Genomic DNA, 22,280 nt, shown 5'->3' on the forward strand with positions numbered 1-22,280 from the left:
TGATTTATCTCAAGAACTGACCAAAAGCTAAAAGATATTGCCGGCATCCAAAATAAATGTCAGAACAGTTCAATTAGCAATGCCATTGATTTTTTTTTAAGTATCTTCTGTCAGTTCTTGCATACCAACAAGTTAAAGTATGTCCTTAGAATTTTGTTCTTAAAATCTCTCTCTTTACGTGCACTAATCTCAGCTCTTCTGTCTGTGGCTTTCCACATACTCTTTTGCTTGATGTAAGCTTACACTGTTACTTAATTTTGTAATGCAGAATGTAGGTGTTTCCTGGATGCAAATGCTTCAGTTACATCTTTTTAACTCTGACTATATCTGAAACGAGCATATGACATAACTTTGTTCTTGCACTAGCTGTACTGAACTGCACACTCAGCATGCTATTTTACTTAAGCATCTTAGCGAAGTTTATTTAATATATGTTCTGCATTATGATTTCATCAAAGAGCTGCAAATTATTCAGATAATTGTAAGGTTATATTTCACATTTTTCTGAAAATTTACCCAAACCATTATACTATTTCCTCATGAAAATGTTAAAACAGGATGGTTTATTGGGAGGGCCTTCCTGTATTTTTTTTCCTATTATGTCCTTGATTTGAGGCTACGTGTTGAAATTCTCTTTATTTGCTCAACTTAACAGCCTGTGTCATTGTTCTGCGTGGTCCAGAGTAGAAATGGAGCTGACATTTTCCTTTATATTAACACCATCCTAAATCTCAAAAATATCACAGCTACAAGACATTGTAGAAAGGTTGCATTACCCTACCATTTGTCTGGACTTTAAGAAATGTCTTCTTCACATTTTACACATAATCACTGCAGCAAACACAGCTAAACTTTCCGCATGACTGAGCATTGCAAAAGCCAGACCATTAAGCCAGCCACATGTATCTCCATTTCATTTGCAGATATTTAATGATCTGTATCAGGGACAACAGCATTGCCACCTAAAGTACAGAGTCTACTTTGGAAAATTACAAGTCAGATACCAAATCAGAATATGAAAAACTGTTGTGGTAAATCTTTCATAAGAAGCACCAGTGATGAGACAGATGCTTTGCTACCAGTGCCCAGTATTACTGAGAGCATGTTTTGAAGTAGAATATGGGCCAGTAGAAAACCCTGCATAAGCATCTCGGCTCATATATTAAAAAGCAGTAGCCAGAAGAGTTTAGACCTGCAATAAAAAGAAAGAAAGAAAAAAATCTGCTTGAAATAGGAATTGATTAACCTGCTTTAATCAAGGGCTTTACTTAAAATGAGGAATACAAGAACAAACAACTAAAGGGACCCCTACGTCATGAGCCTCGTCCTCTCCTATCCTGGCCCCCTTTCAGCCCAGGCAATTTTCATAGCGTGTGCAAGTCCCACTTTAAAACCAGCTTTGTTTCTTGCTGTCCTCCCCCCAACGCACCTAGTCTTGAGGAAGACCATACCAGTTTTTTATAGCTTAATATCATTTACTTTCTAGATTATATTTATTTATGGCCCCACTTGTTCTGTTCCTAAATTTTAGCTGAAATGGCCTTTTTCTTCTCTGGCATTTACCCTGTGACACAGATTTATAGAAAGCAATTTTGTCCAGGCTCAGCTTTTTTTTCCCAGGCAAAACAAAACAAGTTCTTTTAGTAGCTCTTCATAAGGTGGGTTTGCCTTTCCTCTGGCTGCCCTGATAAACCCTTGTCTGCGTGTGTCCTACGTTAAGTTCCTGCGACTTGAATACAGGGGCCGGGATGGCAGGTAGCGTGTCTGAAGGCTTTGCCAGTGCTTTGGAGTTGGAGGAGACATTGCCAGGGCTGTGGGGATACAGAGTGATAATTCCAGCTCTGCTTGATCACCAAACCCATCGGTTTCTACGCCAGCACTCCCAGAGGCCATCTTGCGTTAGCCAGTTAATCTGGTACCATGTGCGTCATCCTCTCCATATGGACAATGACTTCCAACCCAGTACCAGCCACAGATTAAATTCATATATATCCACATGTTGTATCAGATCTTTAATTAAAATACCCCATTTAAATAAACATAGTCGCAAGGTTACCCCTTGAACTTGTCTGGTAACTCCTGTTTCTAAAAACAACTATAATATCATCTCCCCTTTTTAAAAGGCCTTATCTTCTTATATCAGTCTCTGCTTCCTCTATCCTAAATAATAATTTCCAGGTTGAATCATAGCCAAAGTTTTGTTGCTTTACAGGAAACCAAGTAGTGGCATCATATCAATTTCTTATAAAAACACAGAACTAGTCTGGTATGCTCTACCTGTGGCAAAGCTTTTCTGCTCCCCTGGCACTACATTTGCCACTCACTCATCACAGAGAACCATTCCAGGTTCCCTGATATATTTGGACAAGACCTGCCAAGACATTTGGACAAGACATAACCTTAGTTTTCAAATGACTATCTTTTCCTCTTGATTCCAATAAATTATTTTTCTATTTTTTTCTAGTGCAGCTGTTAACTTAATTGATTCAAAATGCAGAACCACAATCGCCATTTTCCTATACCTGCAATTGGTAGATATAGACTCTGGAGCTTTGAATATAGTCTTATTTTTGGCATCTTTCTCACATTTAACTGACAAAGGATGTTTGTGCAAGTCTCTGTTATCATATCTGTAAACTCGCAAAGAATATTTTTTTTTATAAATAATTGAATGTCATGCACTTATCTTACTCAAAACAAAAGCCCTGCTTTCAGGCCATAAAGTGAATTTATGGCATTTCCACTCATGTTTATTGTATTTTAAGCAAAAAAAAAATGTATGCATAATATTGAGGTAACATCATTTAGCAATAAAGTTTGGAAGTGTTATGTTTATTTAGATAAATTGTCTTAGAAAAATCCACAATCTTAGAAATGTTCATTATTTGTTTCCAGTAGAATTTTACTGACAATGAGTTAACCAACAATCGTATGACTCATGTGTTTTTCCAGTGTTTCTCAGTCTTAATATTTTGTGGTGAAAACATATTTAAGAAAAGCAGGAGTAAGGCTGGTAACATGTAAGTAAACATCTGCCTATATGTATGCACATACACATATGTCCACCTCTTGTATGGCAGTACATGAAAGCATGTGGTGTTTGTAACTGGCAAGGAAGAGGTCCAATTTTCTGCTAGAAACTGATGTTTCCCTCATTGCAGTAATGTGCGGGCTCCTTCTAATGAGGACTATACTTATCTCCGCACCACCCGCTGAACAACAGAAAATACTGTTGCCCTGTGCCACAGTGAGTGAGTGAACGGCGACAAAGTGACCTCTCCCCACTGCCTCCTGCTCCCCAAGGTCCCACAGTAAGGCCAGAGAAGGGAGAGCTGAACTTTTGTCCCCCAAAGTCTGAACTATTGCCCTAACCTCTAGACCTCCCTCCTCTTTAGAATAACGGATCTCTGTGTGTCTTGCCATTGATTGCTGATTAATTCAATCTACAAAAATGTTGACAGAATTGTACTTTTACAAGTGATCCCCATATGGCTTTGATCTGGCTGCACCAACAGCTAATTCCTTGTGATTGAATACCCAGAAGAAGCATATGTATCATTGCAGTAAGAAGCAGCTGTTTCATGAAAACACTGCTGTGGTAAAATTAAGTTGTTTACTGTCTTAAAAGCAGTGATTCAGTGGAGACTTGCTTTAGCAACAAGCAACAGCAGTTTAAAAAATATGCAGAGTGTTTTATTACTGTTACTATTTCTTGAGGAAAAAATGGAGTTGCTTATTAAAGTTATTCTCAATGACATTGAGAGTGCAGACAGAGCAGTTGTTGGACCACAGAGAAGAGGCAAGATGATAGACTTTAGCACTCACAGTTGGCTGGATAAGGGGGCCCATTTTATGCTTTGCACTGGGATCCATGCCAAAAATGGTAGGCTGCCAGTAAATCCTCAGAAGGGGCTGGAGCTGGGCTCCACACCCAGCAAGTCTGGCAGTGCATCTGGTCCGTTGAATAGTGGCATCCTTCAGGGGTGTGCAGGCACTGTTTATATATATGTGTGTGTGTGTGTGTGTGTGTGTTTATTTTTATGTTGCAGGTATAGTCAGCTTGAATGGGGTCAAGGAATGAAAACTTCATCAAATTAATCCTGACACAGTCAGGGTAGAAATTTTGTAGCTCCCTTACCTAAAACACTCAGGATCTGGCCTATTTGCATATTTCCAGCGCATTATCATTACATGGACCATTTCCTAACTTTCCCATTCCATTAACTTTCACAATATTTCCTACACAGGAAAGGAAATTTCTTGCATTTTTTTTTCCTCATAAGGGAGTGCTCTTTGATTTAGGTTTTGGGGTTGTTATGTTTTCAGTGTGGAAAATCAGTTTTCCCGGATAGTTTACTCTTGTACTTGGTGGAAACTGAACAAGACTTAGCTCTTGTAAATCTTTTAGATCTGCATCAAAGCATCAGTAGTTTTTAGGCAGCTTTCTAGTGTTGTACTCTCTACAGATGGCATTGGTTTTAGGACAGATGAGCTACCATTCACCACAGAAAGATAGGAAACAAGATCAGGGATTTAGAAAAATTTGTTTGTTGTCATCCTGGGTCATGCACCTGGCCAAGCTTAGCTGCCAGGCAGTTACTACTGCTCCTTTGAAGCTTAGTAATCTGAAGGTGACCAGTGAGAACTAACAATCTCAAAGTGTCCCTACTCAAATGTCCTAATCTAAAGCTAACTAAATAGAACATCTGTTCTCTTGAGTGATCTTTAAATAAAATTCTTTACTATTTCACTATGGACAAAAAAAATCAACCATAGTAATTATTAAAAGTATAATAATATATAAACAAGTAAAAAGAATGGTCTCCAAGAACCTATGTAATGATATAGCATATATGGGATTTTTTTTTAATGATCCAAAGGAGATGGGCATCTAGCTTTCATCAAGATTTGTGGGAAGAGCCCTCCAGAAACATAAGTCATTATGTATTTATGTCATTATGTAAAAAAAAAATCCAAGCATATAAAAAAGAACTGGCAGTGTCCTGTAATTGTATTATGAGGGGTTGGTTGTGCATCTACTGTTAGGACACAGGAGACCCAAGTTAGACTGAATCTGTTCATGTGGACTTGTAAACCACCTAGTTGTTGATAAGAGGAAGCAGGAAGAAAATCTGCAGAGAAAAGGACAGAAAAGCTTCTTTGGGATAAAGAGGGGAAGCAGTAATAGGGTGGAGGCTAGAGATGCTGAAAAGGCTCTGGTAGAACTTCTCAAAGCAAATAGCCTTACAAAAGTTGCTCAGGTACCTGGGAACTATAGCTGCAACAAAGGCTGCACCTTGAAGAAGTATAGATAATAGGAAAAGACCTGGGCAAAACAGTGATGAAAAATAGCTTCATAAACATGACTGAGAATCAAAACAAAATGAGGGAAGAGAGATCAAGTGTCCATACTGACCTCCAGTGAAAGGGGTTACTCAAGGCTGAAAGAGGCTTGTGGGCATCACAGTAAGAAGATAACAGAGCGCAAGCATGACCTAGCTGAAGAGCTAGCTCTTGAGCTGGATTGCAGAAGTTCTTTGAAAACCACTGAGATGTGGAGATTGCAATAGCCACTGTCACTAAGGAAGGGGACTGCAAACTAGCAAATCCACTTTACATAGTAAAATACAGCACTCCCTTTCTATAGCATCATGCTTTGTGTTATCAAAGAACACATAATGAACCTGATCCTATTATACGCCAAGTGATGGTGCTTTACTCAAGCAAAAATGTCCAGATTCCTGATCTAAAGGTGAATGTATATAGTTCAGTTTAAGAAAGAAACCTATTCAAAGCACTGAGTGACCAGTATTCTGTCAATGATAGAGCTTAACTGCAGCACATTTTTCTTATCCGTGTTTGCACTAAGCCTACAGTACTAAATTTTCTAACTTCTAGTCATAAAGCCGGACCACATGACCTTGGCTATACTCTATGAATAATGACCTAAGTATTGTTATCATTGTTGCCCTATGTGTCTGGAATAAATTTCATTTCTAACACAAGGCAGACACTTCAGAGATCTTAAAGATATTTTCTTTCTCCCTGCAAGCAATTTATCAGCATTCTTCCCAGGGAATTAATAGACTCAAGGGGATTCCAGATGTCTTTGAATGGTCATGCTGTTTTTCCACTGAACTATTCTGCCTATGGTTAGAGAACTACTATGACAACCTGTTATCCAGACATTGACCGTCTGGCACTTTAAATGGCCCCAAGACTTACATGGTCCTCACAAATTTCCAAATAACCTCAACCGATGAAGTAGCACGGGAGGAGGTGTTGGAAAACTTACTCTAAGTCATTCTAATTGAGCACATGACCATTTCCATTCCTACACCATCTTGTTCTTTCCCTTTGCCATGACATCAGCAAAATTTCCTTGGAAGAATAGTTTAACATGAGGAGTAATCTACAGAATCTATCTAACCTTAATTCCATCAGCTTGGGGTGTTTTTTCACTGAGAGCTTTTCTTCTCAGCAAAATAAGTGAAAAGTAGAATCTAGACTAGATGGTGTAAGGGCACATCAGAGCAGGAAGTGCATTTTCATCTTATTTTGCTAACTGACATCTTAAATCTGTAGCTGGAACCAAGTGTTGTACCCTTACCTTGGGAGGATAGAAAGTGCTTTGAAAGTGACTGTGAATACTTACCCTTATAAGAAGCTAGGTTCCCTTTAAGAACAAGGCTGACTTTCATACTGCCTACTTTAGATGCCTACTTTTGGCATCAAAACATCTAAAATGAGTGTGTCACTGCTACCAGGATGTCAGAACACTTGCACTCCTGGTGTAATCAATACAGAGATGAGCAGTTGCTTCCTAAGTGTTGCTTGCACGTGCTGAGTGGGAAGCTGTCTTCAGCCAGCCACAAGAAATGCTAATTGCAAGAAGGACACTGAATCCCCTCTTGTAAGGAGTCTAGATGTGACTAGTCTACAGATCTCAGGGGGCTATTTCAGCCCTAAATTATTCAGACTGATTTTACTGATTCCATCATCTATTTTAGATGACATTAATTACTGCTCGTTGTTAAATACAGTGAAAAGCGCAATAGAGCCCTTTATAAAGAAGTTGCATATGTCTGTCCCAGGAGTTTGGTTTTCTCTCAGTCCTTCTGCACTGGTACCTCATTTCTTTCTTCTGCAGGTATCTGCTTTTAGCTTCCTCTCCTTCTAAACCTTCTTTGCACCATGAAGTTACACATGTGAAAAGATGGCAAAGTATGTTGTTACAATACCCTTTTCTTTGGGGTTGTTATGGGCATATGGATGTTTGTGAGGGAATCTCAGTCTCGAGATCTAAAACAGGGACAGAGTGCCTCCTCAGCAAGTTTGCTGATGATACTAAACTGGGGGGAGTGGCTGACACACCAGAAGACTGTGCTGCCATTCAGAGGGACCTGGACAGGCTGGAGAGAGGGGCGGAGAGGAACCTCCTGACGTTCAACAAAGGCAAGTGCAAGGTCCTGCACCTGCTGGGGAGGAATAACCCCATGCAGCAGTACAGGCTGGGGGTTGACCTGCTGGAAAGCAGCTCTGCAGAGAAGGACCTGGGAGTGCTGGTGGACAACCAGCTAACCATGAGCCAGCAGTGTGCCCTTGTGGCCAAGAAGGCCAAGGGTCTCCTGGGGTGCATTAGGCAGAGTGTTGCCAGCAGGTGGAGGGAGGTGATCCTGCCCCTCTCCTCAGCCCTGGTGAGGCCTCACCTGGAGTACTGGGTCCAGTTCTGGGCTCCCCAGGACAAGAGAGACATGGCACTCCTGGAGAGAGTCCAGTGGAGGGCTACAAAGATAATTAAGGGACTGGAGCATCTCTCCTATGAAGAAAGGCTGACAGAATTGGGCCTGTTCAGCCTGGAAAAGAGGAGACTGAGAGGGGATCTCATCAATGTATACAAATATCTACAGGGAGGGTGTCGAGAGGATGGGCCCAGACTCTTCTCAGTGGTGCCGAGCAGCAGCATGAGGGGCAACAGGCACAAACTGAAACACAGGAGGTTCCATCTGAATATGAGGAAAAACTTCTTTCCTGGGAGGGTGAGTGAGCACTGGAACAGGTTGCCCGGAGAGGTTGTGGAGTCTCCTTCTCTGGAGATATTCAGAACCCACCTGGACGTGATCCTGTGCAATGTGCTCTAGGTGACCCTACTTGAGCAGGGAGGTTGGACTAGATGACCATCAGAGGTCCCTTCCAACCTTGGCCAGTCTGTGATTCTGTGAACAGAAGGGATGTTTCCACAAAAGCAGCCAGTTCTTTGCGTGAGTTAGGCAAGCGCTTATGGCTCGTTCAAGCACCCATCTTATCATAGTGAAAGTGACAGCAACTGAATCATATGAGATGGTGGTCGCATCACCATATGCTCTTGATCATTGTGAGCTCAGGTTTCCATAGCCTGAGCTCAGGGAAGCAAGGAGAGCAAGCCTTTGATGCAGGATATCACTATTGTTAAGATAAAAATTAATTCCTATAAACATTATCATTTCCTAGACTTTTAACCACTGTTAGAGAGAAAATATTGAGCTAGACAACCTTTTGACCTCACACAGTGTGGCTGCTCTTGTATTCAGTAGCTCAAAGGTAGCTACAGCAATAAATAAGAAGTGTTGCTGTAGTAAAAACAAAGATTGATGTGTAACCTTATTTGCATTTTTCAGTACTCTGTCTTCTTCAGAGAGTTGTTTCTTACATATGTAGTTGAATTAACTGAAGGCATTTTATTAATTCTCAGAATATTATATTAGAATGCAAATAGCAGTATTTTATAGTCTTTTAGATTTGCCAGCAGTAAATCAGTTATGGTTGTGTATAGGAAATGATGGCATAGGAAATAATGATTAATATCAGAATTTCAAATTGCATCTAAGAATGAATGGCTTTAGAGAAATTAAAAACTTAATAGAAAGTCCCCGTAATCACTTCCCTGAGCCCTGAGATCTCCCTTTAAAAATTAATATTCAGCTTAGTGTCTCTGTCTAGGGAGACAGCAGATTGTATAAACTACAGTAATTGAAACCAATGCAGATTTCTTGAGTATGACTAACCATTACCATTTTTCCTTGAAAATTCACTGACTCTCAGCCATAATTTTATTAATTTTAATATGAAAACATCCACACCTATCATTTCTCCCCTGAGGTCTTCCCAGGCTGCTGCAGAAATGGAGTCTGACTTCTTTTTCTTTGGCTAGAGCTGAGGATGAAAATTCCTCTGGCTAATTGCTTTTTGGATAACCTACAAAACAGCAAGGGTCAGAGTCTTGGCCTTGTATAGTTGCTTTACACTGGCTCTGGCTTTATGCCCTAGCTCCCATCCTGGGGAATTCCTGGAGGAGACTGGTACAAGGTCAGGGTAGACCTGACTTCGAAGAGCCTCACTTTCTTCACTGCCATTGCAGATGGCAAGGAACTGGAGCAGCCTTAGAGTTGCTCAGACTTGAATGAAGGGTTGAACTATCCCTCAAAAGCACACCTTTGCCCAGCTAAAACTTTACTCTCAGTTGATCAACAACAAATATAAAATGCTTGGTGAGTTAAGCATGGATAGGTGATAGATAAATTTTCTCTGGGTTAAGCATCTGCTCCCCGTGAAATAGCTTTGAAGTTCTTGCTATTTTTGTACAATCTGGGGCCTTTGAAAGACGAAAACATCCTTTAGCAGTGGAGATGAGCTTTACTGGAGCTAGAGAAAGCACAGCCACGCACACACGCTAATTGTGCTCCTGCACATACAGCGAACACTTGGCTGTCCTTTCCATCCTTAACAACTACAGAAAACCAAATGGTCCAGCCATAGTCACTTTGTCTAGTATCAAAATTAAAGCACCACCATATCTGGTATTTCCCTCCAAAAACCCTCTGAATCTACAGATCAAAACTCTGAGGCTGATTTTGTACCATAATTGTGGCATGTGACAGACAGACTTGTTCAGCTGCATCCAGGAGGCTGAGGAAGAAAAAAAGGAAGGACAGATTTCTGGAGTCTCCCGCCAGTCAGGAACTCATCTGCCTCTTACCCTGCTTGTATGATGCTTTCACATGAGTGCAGAGTAACATTTGTCTGTATCTGCAAATAAACTGAATTATCTCTGAAAGCTGTGTACTGCCCCTTCAGTTCAACAGGCTAATCCTGAAACTGCTTGTTCTGACAGCCATTGCCCCAGGGAAGCTCTAGGGAAATGGAGGGCTTTTCTTCATTACATGAAGGTGATCTTGATAAGGAAAGGTGGGCAGGTGTGGCATCCCCATTCGTGCAACCAGAAAATAAATCTTTCTTATCCCACAGTGGGTTGCCAGTCCCTGCACACACAGTTTTGGTAAGCAGGAGGTGCTGTCCCCAGAAAGGGCAGTACTATCTGTCAGCTGGGTCTGTGTGTGCTTCTCACTAACACCATCAAAAAGAGCAGGCTTGTGGAAGAGAGATGGGTATAGAGCTGAAGTGTTACTGAGCAGTTAAGGCACCCTCAGAGCTGGTATTAGAGCCCCTGCTGGCCTTATTCCTTCCTAGCTTGTGTTGACTCAGTACAGCCTGGTTCACTGCAGAACAGCAGCAGCTTTGCAGTGCTCAGGGTCTTTTGGAGCCAGTGTGGGCTCAAAGCTGGAGACAGGAATGAAAACAGAAGGGCCTTGATGTAAACATCTCATGGTCTGCTTCAAAATCAAAACTGCATTGTGAACCAGGCTATTTTTAAACGGGTAACTCTCCTTCACCAGTTAAAAAAATTAGTTTTCAGTCCTTAGCCAAAAGAAAGAAAGAAAAAAAAACAGGAGCTTTTTTCCCTCTTGGACAAAAATGTATCAAATGCCTAACGTGGGAGTTGTGAAAGAGCAATGTGTTTTGACACACGGGCACTCTGCTGTGTCTCGAGCCAGCAGGCTGGCAGTCCCACAAGGAAAGAGGAACACCTCACTGCTCTTGTGTGACCTCACCAGTGCCTGCAAACTCAGACTGATGTGCTCTAGGGGGAGCCACATCTGTCCTTGCTCTGCAGAATGGAGGTCATCAGGCTGCCAAGCTTTTCAGGAAAGAGGGAGTGGCTGGAGAGCCTTGGGTTACTGAGTGTGGACCACCTGGAAAATAGCATGCAGTCATCACTTATCCTACCTCTAGATACACCACAATAAGGGATGCTGAACTGACTCTGGACTCTCACATAAGCTCTTTTGAAGAAATGGAGGGACAGGCAAGTAACATGCATGTTCTGCTATGAAAAAAATGGCAATAACATTTGTGCCTTATAGCCCACAACAGAGACAGGCTCAGATTACAATACTTGGATATTGATTTGAAACACGAGGAGGTTTAAATCTATTCAGGGACAGAGGCTGTTTGCAAAGCTCAGATCTTGAACTAGGTTCTGACCAAGAGCACCCTGCAATTGTGATAGCTCTGTTAGAGGCAAAAGAGGAATGTAAACTTCTCTGTGGATTAGAAAGAGCATACTAACCATGCTGTCTTTATCTGACAGTTGGAGGAATAAATCTTGAAAGACAAAGTTGGGAAATAACTGCCCTTTATTTCAAGAATTCAGGATCCTAAAAATGATTGCTACAGAACAGACATCAGACTGAAAGTTCTTGTATTTTATGCCTTCTTATCTATTTCAGGTCTACATTTGCCTAATTACTACTCAGAGGCTGGCAGAGATTTTCCCTGCAGCGCTCAGCTCTGCTGACTGCAGAGACCCTACCTGGCACGCTAAGTTAGTGCGTCAGCATTCTAGGTAGAAATGAATGAAAAATCAATCAGGGCAACTGCAGTGGTAGCATATACAACTCTAACCTACTTTGTGCATGGTTTCCAACATTTCACTGTATATTTAGGCATCCTTTAAAATGGTAAGTGGATCTGAAATCAAATAGACCTTTCTGATCAGCCTGAGAAATGTTTTGTCATCTTTAGTGCTTAGATCAAGCAAACTTACCACCCTGACTGCTAAGTTAACTTGCAGTCTTGATTAAAATGTCAAAAGCTATGCAAAAATTGTTCTAATCCTAGAAATCTGCCGTCAGCAGATTTCATCATACAGTAAATATAGACATAGTGATAGCTTTAGATCATTTTAACTGTATTGATAGACCAGATTTAGAGTATCTTTGGAAAAGCAAAAGTACACTGAAACAGTTTTCTCAAACACTAGTGTTACTTACATATGGTTTTGCAAGGAGTTTGGTTTGTGCATTTTTGTGTATGTGCTTTTACTCTTTCATGTTGTTTTTTTGCATAGGCAGAGTTAAATACTGATTCCCAGTTTCATTTAATGAAAACCCATGATAAAAAGGTCCAATCTTCACATCTGAAAAACTACTAGCTATTGTAACTTTTTCAGCTGACTGGGTTAAATATGTTATAGATCCATTACAAGATCCATTACAAGATCACTAGCTGTAACAAGTTGGGCAGTGCAACATTGTAAAGGTTTCCAAAATTTCACAAGCCTCTTTGTGTCTGACGCCTTCACAGTGAAGAAGATTCTTTTGATTGTAAAGATGAGGAGTCTACTTTTTCTGGTGCTGATTTCTATCTGCTGGGCTGAACCTCACCCTGACAACTCAAGTCTGGAGCATGAAAGTATTATTCACATTCAAGGTAAGCAAATACAGCTATATCCATGATATAGTACCAGTATCTTCAGACTGCTAAGGGAGATAAAATGATATGCTTAATGATCCTTAATTTTTCATTCTGCTGCACTATTTTTAATACTATTACTGGTGACTGAACCTTTTGTTTTCTGATTCAATTGCATTATTATTATTTCTAAGAAATGTAAAAACATGAAAGTTACGCAGTCTAACAGCACTTAGTCACAACCTTGCAGAGATTAGCGAGTAAAGGACAGCCTGTCTTAAGGTAAAGAAAAAAGCATGCAAGTAATAATCAACTGCAATGGACTGAAATACCTTTAGTTTATTGTGGAATACATTTGTTTTAAGAAGGCACTCATATATAAATCGTCATATCACAGAAAATAATTGCTGCTTATTATTTAGACCCAATACATCTGAGATCATAATTGGGCTATTTAAACATGAGGGAGGGAAAAAAAAGTAGCTTACCCCAAAAGAAATGTGTCTTTCCTCATACCTTTATTCACACTAAGTATTATACTGCCCTTCAGCATAATCCTGTTTGGTTCATTTGAATCCTACAGCTTATAGCTGTAGCAGGATTGGAATCTGCAGTACAATGCAGCTGTTTTTTCAGTCCCAGCTTCAGTCATTGAGGGTCATCCTGTATAAGAAAAAATAGGGGATTTATGCAGTAAGGAGAGGCAGAACTAAGAAAGATTTTCCTCCTTTCATTTATACACTTACTGAGGCTAGTTAAAATTAATATTGCAAAATTAAGCAGCACAGCATTATTTTTCCCTCTATCTCTCTTTAAAGTTTGATTTCTTTCTCTCAACAACTGGCAAACTGTGTTATTTGAGCTTCCTTATAAATATGAATAATAGAGTCAGGGTGGGATACTAAGAGAGCCTGAGCACTTAACGGTGCCAGGAAAGTCACAGAAGTTGAAGGTACTCTGCACCTATTAAAACAGACACTTGAATTTTCAAGGTCAAATAAAGAATAAGAGATAGCTGGTTTCATTCTAAGGAAACTCACAGTATGAAAGTCAAGTAAATCTTTATATCAAAATGAGGACATTTCCCTGTTGTTAGACGATGATGAACGTTCATTCCCCAGAGTAAAATTCCAACTCTGAAGTTTTTGTTTATCTTTGGGAAGAGGAATTTAGTGCATATAATTAAACCAAATCAAAATTAATTTTCTTTAATCTGTATATCTTAAACTTGACTACTCAGCAGTTTATTTTCAAGTCATACAGTTCACTTATCATCAGTCTTTCAGTGTATATACAGTGCAGTCTGCAAGTGACTCTACTGCTAAATAGTTCAAAACTGATAAAAGTTTCAAGATGGTCCATAAAGCCTCAACTCCGAACCTCAAAAGTTTATTCCTTGAAGGCAAGCTGGATAGTGCTTGAAATTGAGCTCTACCATGAGCTTTGAAGATCAGCTGATTCAGGCTCTGAAATACACAGACGACAAATCAAAAAGAAAGAAACAGTTCAGAACTTGATATTTTTATTATTAATTTTATACCTTCTTCTTTGCACTATGGAATCACATCAGGCTTGGGATTGTGTTCTGCCCAATGCTGCATAAACATGTGAGCTGAGGTACACCTGGAAATGAGCTATAAATCAGGGAAGTCTGTGGAACACATGTTATAGATCTGTACAAAAAGTATTTTGCATTACATTAAGGAAGGCAGTGCCTCCCTCATGTGCTATAAGCTTGGGAATACTTTGGAATGACAAAAGGTGCAGAGAACTGTAGCATAGTCACGTACAGAGAATTGAAAGGGATCTCCTGAGTCAATGAATTCAACTGTCTTCTGTTCCCTTTTTGCACATCATGTAATCTCCCATACACTGACTTTCTTTTTTATACTAGCTGGATTTCAAATCTGAAAGGTAGTTCTAGCCCCTATTCTTCTGACTTAAGAAATGCTTCTAATTCTACACATATATTTGTAGCCATTGCATGGCCTTGTTCTTGTCCTAATATTATTCCTTGGCTTCAAATAATTCTTTTTCTTCTTTGATGTTGACTTTAAAACAATAATAAATATCGTATCCCCTTACAGCTGACATTTCAAATCCTTCTCTAATGGTATAACCTCCAGTAGCCTCATGATTTTAACAGTTCTTCCATACACCTGTTGTTTGAATTTGTACTACCTGAATATGACCAGCCAGAATTGTGTTTGACATAAGATCTTAGGCTGGCGTTAATATTTCTGCCTGTCAGCTAGCAACACTTTGCTAATTAGACCTTGGGTTCAGATCTACCCTCTCCCTCGCCACTCTGCAGTGCTGATCAATAATCTACCGTGACAGACAACATATAGCAGTTATTCTCCTTCACTATCACTTGCCATTAATAAGTACAAGGTTTAGAGCAGAAATTCTTCATACTAGATCTTGCATTCTGCTAGATGATATCACACTTTTTCACACTACTTCTGCCTCCAAATATTCTATATATATATATTCTCCCCTCATCAGTGATGCTTAATAACATGCAAAAATGTTAATCATTCTGTACTCCCATTTGTTTTTTAAGGTTAAGTTAATGGAAATATTAAAGAAGATCAGTTTTACCACTGATACTTGAGAAAGCCTGCAGGCCTTTCTTCAGGCCAATCATTTATGTTTCAGCCCAAGCAATTGCAGTCTCTCTTGCCTGTATCTAGTCCTTACCCACTTAATAAAGTTTTCATCAAACGCCTATGTTCTCCATCCTAACTAATTTCCCATGTTTCCCATATCAGTTGCTTCCCTGAGCTCCAAGAAGATCAGTACCTCACATTTGCCTTTCCCTTTATATCCATTTTTATCATATAGTTGATATCAATTAGTCTGACACACTTTTGTAAGCATCTGCTGCTTTTATCCCACTTTCCAGTGACGTACTCTATCTAATTATTTCTCCCCTTCAACAATTTTTCTTCAAAAATTGTTCTGAAGTCCTGTTTGCTGTTGAGGTCAGACTAATCAGTTTCTTAACGGCTAAATTACTTTTCTTACATATATGTATCATTTTACTTTTGTCAAGCAACTTAGTGTACCATTCTCAATGTGATAGATCAGCTAATATCTCTGCTGTCAGGTTTGGCAGACTAAGTGTCAGTGATGTTGGTATTTGAGCCTGTTTTTCCACCCTTTTCATTTGAACACACTATATTTTCTGAATTCAGCTTTCACTTTTATGTCTTCATTCCACAACAGTGCACTCATTTACATCACACCATCCACCTTCAGAACATCAAAACCAACCTCACTAAAAGTAGAAAAAAAATACATATGTATATATATAGCACTTTGGTCATTTCTGTTTTGTGTACCACCTTTATCTCTATAGTCATTGCACACTCTGAAGTGAACCTATGCTTGTTTAGAAGACTTCTCTTACTATTACTGCAAGCTCTCTTACAGTCCTTCCTGACATGCTTTTGATCCTTATCCTGTTTTATTTTTGCCGTCATGTCTTATTTCTTCCCCAACCTATTGTAGCGCTAATGTACAAAGCTAGTTCATCACCTTTGTTTTTCTGTACAACTTTCCTGAAGAGCAGCCACCTATTAATACTATATCCAGCCCTGACTGCTATTTCAGCATGTTTCTGTCTCCCTTGACAGTTCTGTGTCAGGAACCAGAAGATCTAATTCCCCCATTTTGCTAGCCTTCCTTTAGTACACAAACTTCTGCTAGACTTAGCGTTTGCTAAACAGAACAAACAGCATTTCACTGATTACATTTTCCTCTGAACTGTATTGGTAGATCATTGCTTCTATTAAAAAGCTTTCAGATGTCCACTCTCTTAAAATGATGGCATCTTTCAGCTTTTCTAAACACCTCTTCTTTATCATCACACTAGCTGTAGATATTTTCTCCTAAATATTTCCTCTGATTTCTTCACTTAGAGTTTTTCTTACAGACAGCGCCAGTCTCAGTCACAGAGGACTAGCAATCAGTCTATTAGGAAGTGTCCGCCCACAAGACAAGTCCCAGATTGAATGATTCTCACTTGTTGAACGCTTCCCAAAATGCCCTCAAAGCACACTACCTGTGTAGCTTCTGTAGGTCCATTCCTAGTAGGAATATGGCAGCACTAATAATCTAGATAGATATCAGCCAAGCTGAGATGGTCTTTAGGATCCTCTCTAGCCTGAGACCCATATTTTACAGTCTCGATTCTCATGAAGCTTTCATACCTTTCTGTTTTCTCAGCCTGTATGCATAACTCTGTTCCGTCTGTCAGTGTAAATTCTAGTTTCTGGGTATTCTCCTCGAAATTTGAAAAGCCAGAGCATCTCTCAGAGATAAGAAGATTCTTCTGTGGGTTGCCATTCTGCAAAATAAACAAAATTGACTCAGCTATCACAGTAACTGCCAACTTAATTTCTTAAGGGTAGTAGGAATCTTTAACATATGCCTCCAATTTGTTCAAGATTTAGAAATATAGCAAGAAAGGCCAGGGAAGAGAATACAAAGTTTGGCTTGAGAAGAACCAAATTTTAGCTTTTCCTTGAATTTCAATGAATTTGTTATGTATGTGTTATGAATTTTTATTTAACTTTCGGATACAAGACACGCCCTTCTAGCCTCTCAAGAACCTTCTGTGCCAATATATTTATACATATCAATAAATATTAGAACATGAACTGAGCAGAAAACTTTCTAATGTTGTGCTATGGGAAAAAAAGGAAATTAAGCCCATTAATCAGTAACAAAAATGGATGCAATTTCTGCCTCCATTGCTCTGCATGAGGATGAGTTTTATGCACCATCCACCTCTCCTTCTTGAAAACAAGATAGAACCAAAAAGGAGAATGAAGCTTCCTAGACTTTCCTGACTTGCTAAAAACATGATATTAGACTAGATGTACTAATAACTTGATCTCATACACTAATTCTGGTGTTCCCAAGTCTCACGCTTGGCCTCTTTCCTTTTGCCTTTCTTCCTTTGCTCCACCTTTCTTCATTTTCCCACTTCCCGTGATGTTACCTGTTACTTCTTTCCATTTTCTTGTATTTATTTTTTCCCTTAAAATTTCATACTACTTTTATTGCCATTCACGACACTTTAAATTATCTCATAATCCATCTCTTCTCATTGTTGAGCTGCTGCTTTTACATTAGTAAAACTTTTCTTCTTCAGAAAGTGTCTATACTCACGGCATGCAATGGGCAAAGAACAGCCTCACCTCCTGTTGGCACATAGGTTTCGTTAAAGGTGTTCAGGACGGCATATTCTGCAGTAGACCTTAAATTATGGATACCAAGATATTCTGGTTGTGAAAGATTATTATAGACTGAAATATTTCAGGAAAAAAAGGATTCATGCTAAATATCAGTTTAAATTATTCTTTTGCTGTCACTTGATGCATGAATCTAATTCCAGATGTACAACATTGAAAGATAATTCGAGAGTTAAAAATGGTCCATACTGGTTCTATCCGATATTTTGGTCCTGTAAAACAGTTGTCATGCTATACCATCCCACCAGTGAAGAGTTCCTTCCATGCAGAAGAGGTACAGAAGTAGTGTCATCATTTTGGTCCTTTTTATCTTCTGTTGCCTCTTTCGGGGCTTTGCATTTGATCTGACCAACATATTAGCAAGAGGCACAGAACCGCCTGGCAGCATTGTCAGACTCACTTCTCAAAGTGCAATTATGCTTCCAGAATGTAAAACACTTCAGTTCACTCCTCTCTTATTTAAGGTAAAGGGAGTAGTTTAGAAGGCCTGAAGTTTTGTTATTTCCCTACTGGTTTTACGCACTGTTAGGTCTCCACAAAACAACAACTTAAGTTAACGTGGCCCCTTTAGCAATTTACCCCAATGTATTACTCAGCATAAATACGTAGGATCAGAGGAAAAGTTGTTTACCTCAATCTTGTCATCTCTGAGATAAACGGATAAATCTGTCTCTGAGAGGCAGATAAACTTCTCCTCTGCCATTGGTAGAGCAGGTACTGCTGTTTGGAACTGTATAGCTGAACGTCTTAATCAAGATTTATCAGCATCTCTATTGCCAGTTGTCTGTCAAAACTTAAAAATAACGCACAGAAAATATTTTTTCCTGACAGTTTGGAGGTGGAAACAAACATAGAACTTTGATGCCTACGTCTTCTTTCTCATGACATAAACAAAATGAATTTCATGCTTGGGCCCAATAACAAACGCCTTTCCTTAGCCGTACAACCAATGTTTGTCCAAACCAAAGTTTTTAGAATTTTTCCAAAAGTGAAATAAAAAAGTAGTTAGTTATTAAGTAGTTAGAAGACAAGTAGTAGGAGAAGTAGGTGGAAAAGAGTGTAATGTGTGTAATTCTTCCTGATGCTCATCCCTTCAGATTGTCTGATTAATACACAAACACATATATGTATATCAATACTACAGTGGCATATTTATTGTAGCTAGTGGAAGTTATTGTTATCAGGGAAATGATTTTTGAATTCTTAAATAAACATCTGCCACTTCTACAGAAACAGTGAGGGTATCTTAGAATGAGTCCCAGATAATACTACAGGAAAGCAAGAAACAATTCTGTGTTTATTTCAAGTAGGATAGTAGACAGGGTTATTTAACTAATCTTCTGCTAACAATGTGGAACATCTAAGGCAATATATGAGTTTCATCTGACAAAAAAAAAAGATGTATAAAAACTCTCAAGGAGACAAAAAAAATTTCTGGCTTTAATTTTTTTTCTTCTAAAATGCACATTTTTTCCATACGCTGTAATTCTCTCTGTAACTCTTACTCTGTAACTAAAATATGGGCATAACCAAGTTATATGGCAGGGTCAGTATAAGGTTCTGGATAGTTTCGATAGATAAAGTGGCTAAATCTTTTTGCCAAAGGTCACAGCTAATGGCCTGACTCTGCCCCTCCACCCCCACACTACTTTCCTGGCCTTTCAAACCTGCCTTGCCATTACTCTTGAGCACAGAAGCCAGTTCAAAACAAAACAAAACAAAACATAACAACCCCCCTCCCATAAATAAACCACCCTGAATACGTGTCCAGCAGTAGAATTTGGAACAAAACCAGCAACCCAGCAGGTGAGACTACACTGACAGCTCTAAGAGTGTGAGAAAAATCCATTTACTGTCCTTCTCCAAGTGGGAATCACACTAAAGTCAATGTGAGGTGCGTACAAAGTAAAGGTAACAAGAACAGCAGTGCTAATTGCATAACAGCCAGAAAAGGGAGAAAGGGATGGCAGGTGGAAAGCAAAACAAGCTGGTGGCACGCTCCCTCCTGTGCCTTCTTACGGTGGCAAGATATCCACTGGCCCCCAGGGGATATACATGTGTTCAATTTGGCCCCACAGAGCAAGAGCAAAGCTGAACTGTCCAGCAAGCTCCCAGGTCAGCGCTGATCTGTGGCTGGCTGTGCTGTAGCAAGGGAAGGCAGCTCCCGAGCTGTATGCCGCCCCATGCCCCAGACTGCTTCTGGAATGGGAACAAACTCCACTTTAGCTAGCTGCTCTCTCTGTGTTATATTGCCTTTGTCATCTAACTGCATCAAGATGATTAACAAAAGGCCACAGCCTGTGAGCAACCCACACCATCACAGCAAAGAGCCTTTTCCCTCAGTTTTGTGCCTTCTGCTTGTGCTCTTGCTTCTTGTGAAGAAACCGGAGGCAGCGTCACTACAGAGGACAACACAGCTTAGTCCTTCCATGCTTGTGGCAATGTCCGTTGTCCTTCTGATGGTCTCTTCCTAGATTCTTTCCCACCCTAGATGCGGGAGCTGCTAACTTGGAAGAGAATTAAAAGACAGAATTGTTAACTCAGGAAGCAGGAGTGAAAAAAATATGGCAAATTAGTCACCAGTAGTGACTAGTTCTGTTATGGAATAGGTATGAGTCAATGAATCCAGACAGTAACAGCTCCACTGCTGCCCATCTTACAAGGCAAAATACACCTGGAAGGCTGAAAACTCCACCAAGCTAACCTTTCTCACCCAGTTCTGACCTCAAAGCTCAGACCAGAGCTAGTAACCAGGCTATTGCTGTCTTCACTCTCAGCCAGAAAAAACAGCTGGAGGTTGCCCTTGCTATCAGTCCGTTACCTGAGGCTCTTCTGTGGCCATGTGCATGGTCTTTCTCATCTCCAAAAAAGACCTGAACTGTCCTGTTCCAGATAACTATTTAGCAAAGGTTTATCTGCTGTTTGCAGAGTTTATAGCTGTTTAGCAGCCAGTCACCTTCCAAATTCTCTGATAGTACTTTTGAAGAAAGTAGTTCTTGGAAAAAATAAGTGTTCTCTTCTTTGAGTGATATGCTAGGCACTACAATAACACTTATCCCAACTCTTTTCATCTTACACTCATCATTTAGATAATCCAGCCTTTAGATAACAAAGATAACTTTATTCAGAAGGAGCAGCCTTTCAGAAACCTGATGGGGAAGCAGCCAGAAAGCCACTCACACAAGCCCTCAGAAACACTGTTTACCCCATCTCCTGGGATCAGATCACTGCTTCACAACAGACCTTTGCTTTTTGTATGAAAGGATATAAAAGTCATTCCTTATATAAGCATTTTACTGCAGTAAGCTGAAATACTGGGTCCAAGAGCTAAAGGTGCTGGCAGAACTTGCTACTCAGTGAGGTGGCTGCAGCCTCAGTCCTCCCAGAGCGCCAAATGAACGGCCTGGACGGTAGGCAGTGAAGGCACAGCCTAGATGTGCTCGCACCTGGGACATCCCAGGGGTGATTCCAACAGCTGATGTGCCAAACTTGAACTGTCAGCAGGGCAAGGATGAAAATATCGCTTGATTTATCCCAGCACTTGACACATTTGCAAAGCAGCAGATCTTGGTGATACAAGAGCTTGGTTTGCAATTCAGCCAATGATTCTTGCGCAGAACGTGGACAGAATAGTAAAAGCTCTACAAGTCGGCCGAGAATAAACATAAACATATATGTAGTTTCTGGCTGTCACCTTGGGGAAAAGAATGGAGTTTGTTACATGGACTGGCATGGCTAAAAGTGTAAGGTAAAAAAGCTAGAGATACAGATCAGAAAGAACAGACAGAACTTCTTACAAGTAGTTGCACGCACATGTTTCCCACTCTTTTACATAGTATATTCAGCCCTCATATGTAAAAACAAACAAACAAATCCACCTAGCTTAGAATCAGCCCCCCAGTTCTTCGGAGTTTATTAAGGAATGACACTGTGTTGGGTTCTGGTTTGTTCCGGGTTTTTTTTTTTTTTAACTTTCTCTCTGTTCACTTCTGAAAGACCAAGTCCATTCATTTTGCCACGCTCCCTAAAATATGCAAGTAGGTGAATCTGGCCCTGGTTTTCACTGGCTGCTGGATAATACAGACATTCTCCCTTCTTGCCAAACTGCAGAGTTCTTATTTTTGATCCTGACTCCTTCCTGCCTGCATATCTTCTAGCCCAATAGCAAACTACGCAGCACACCTCAATCTAACATCTGCTTTTTCTCCAAAGCCAGAGACTCTTCCATCCTCCTCTCCCAGGTCTGGGAGTATCAGCAATGTTATTTGCTGTCCCATTGTCTTGCTAGAGAGAGGACACACCATCTCTTGCCTGTAGAAAGAACTGACCTTTATAAAAGTTGGGGGAAGGGGTGTTATTTTGAGTTTTACACCTGCCTTTAAACCTCCAGGGATATAAGAGATGTACCAGGGTAAGGAAGAACTGTGCTGGTTACACCCCAGCTCT

The 22,280-nt window shown here is 40.0% G+C and overlaps 1 protein-coding gene across 8 annotated transcripts in view; it reads left to right on the top strand.

Moving 5' to 3' along the window:
* Positions 1 to 22,280, top strand: part of LOC104144886 (hyaluronan and proteoglycan link protein 1) — a 67,536-nt gene that overhangs the window by 19,890 nt on the left and 25,366 nt on the right. For 6 of the 8 annotated variants that reach the window (XM_068928528.1, XM_068928529.1, XM_068928531.1 and 3 more), the window contains one exon: positions 12,463 to 12,588. In XM_068928528.1, coding sequence (XP_068784629.1) covers positions 12,489 to 12,588 — 100 coding nt within the window. In that variant the 5' untranslated portion in view covers positions 12,463 to 12,488. Of the gene's footprint in view, positions 1 to 10,944; positions 11,183 to 11,656; positions 11,838 to 12,462; positions 12,589 to 22,280 lie in introns of those variants that run through there. The other 2 variants (XM_009676096.2, XM_068928532.1) reach the window with 2 other exon arrangements.

This window comes from Struthio camelus, chromosome Z (genome assembly GCF_040807025.1).
Source record: "Struthio camelus isolate bStrCam1 chromosome Z, bStrCam1.hap1, whole genome shotgun sequence".
In the NCBI taxonomy this organism is placed as follows: Eukaryota; Metazoa; Chordata; class Aves; order Struthioniformes; family Struthionidae; genus Struthio; species Struthio camelus.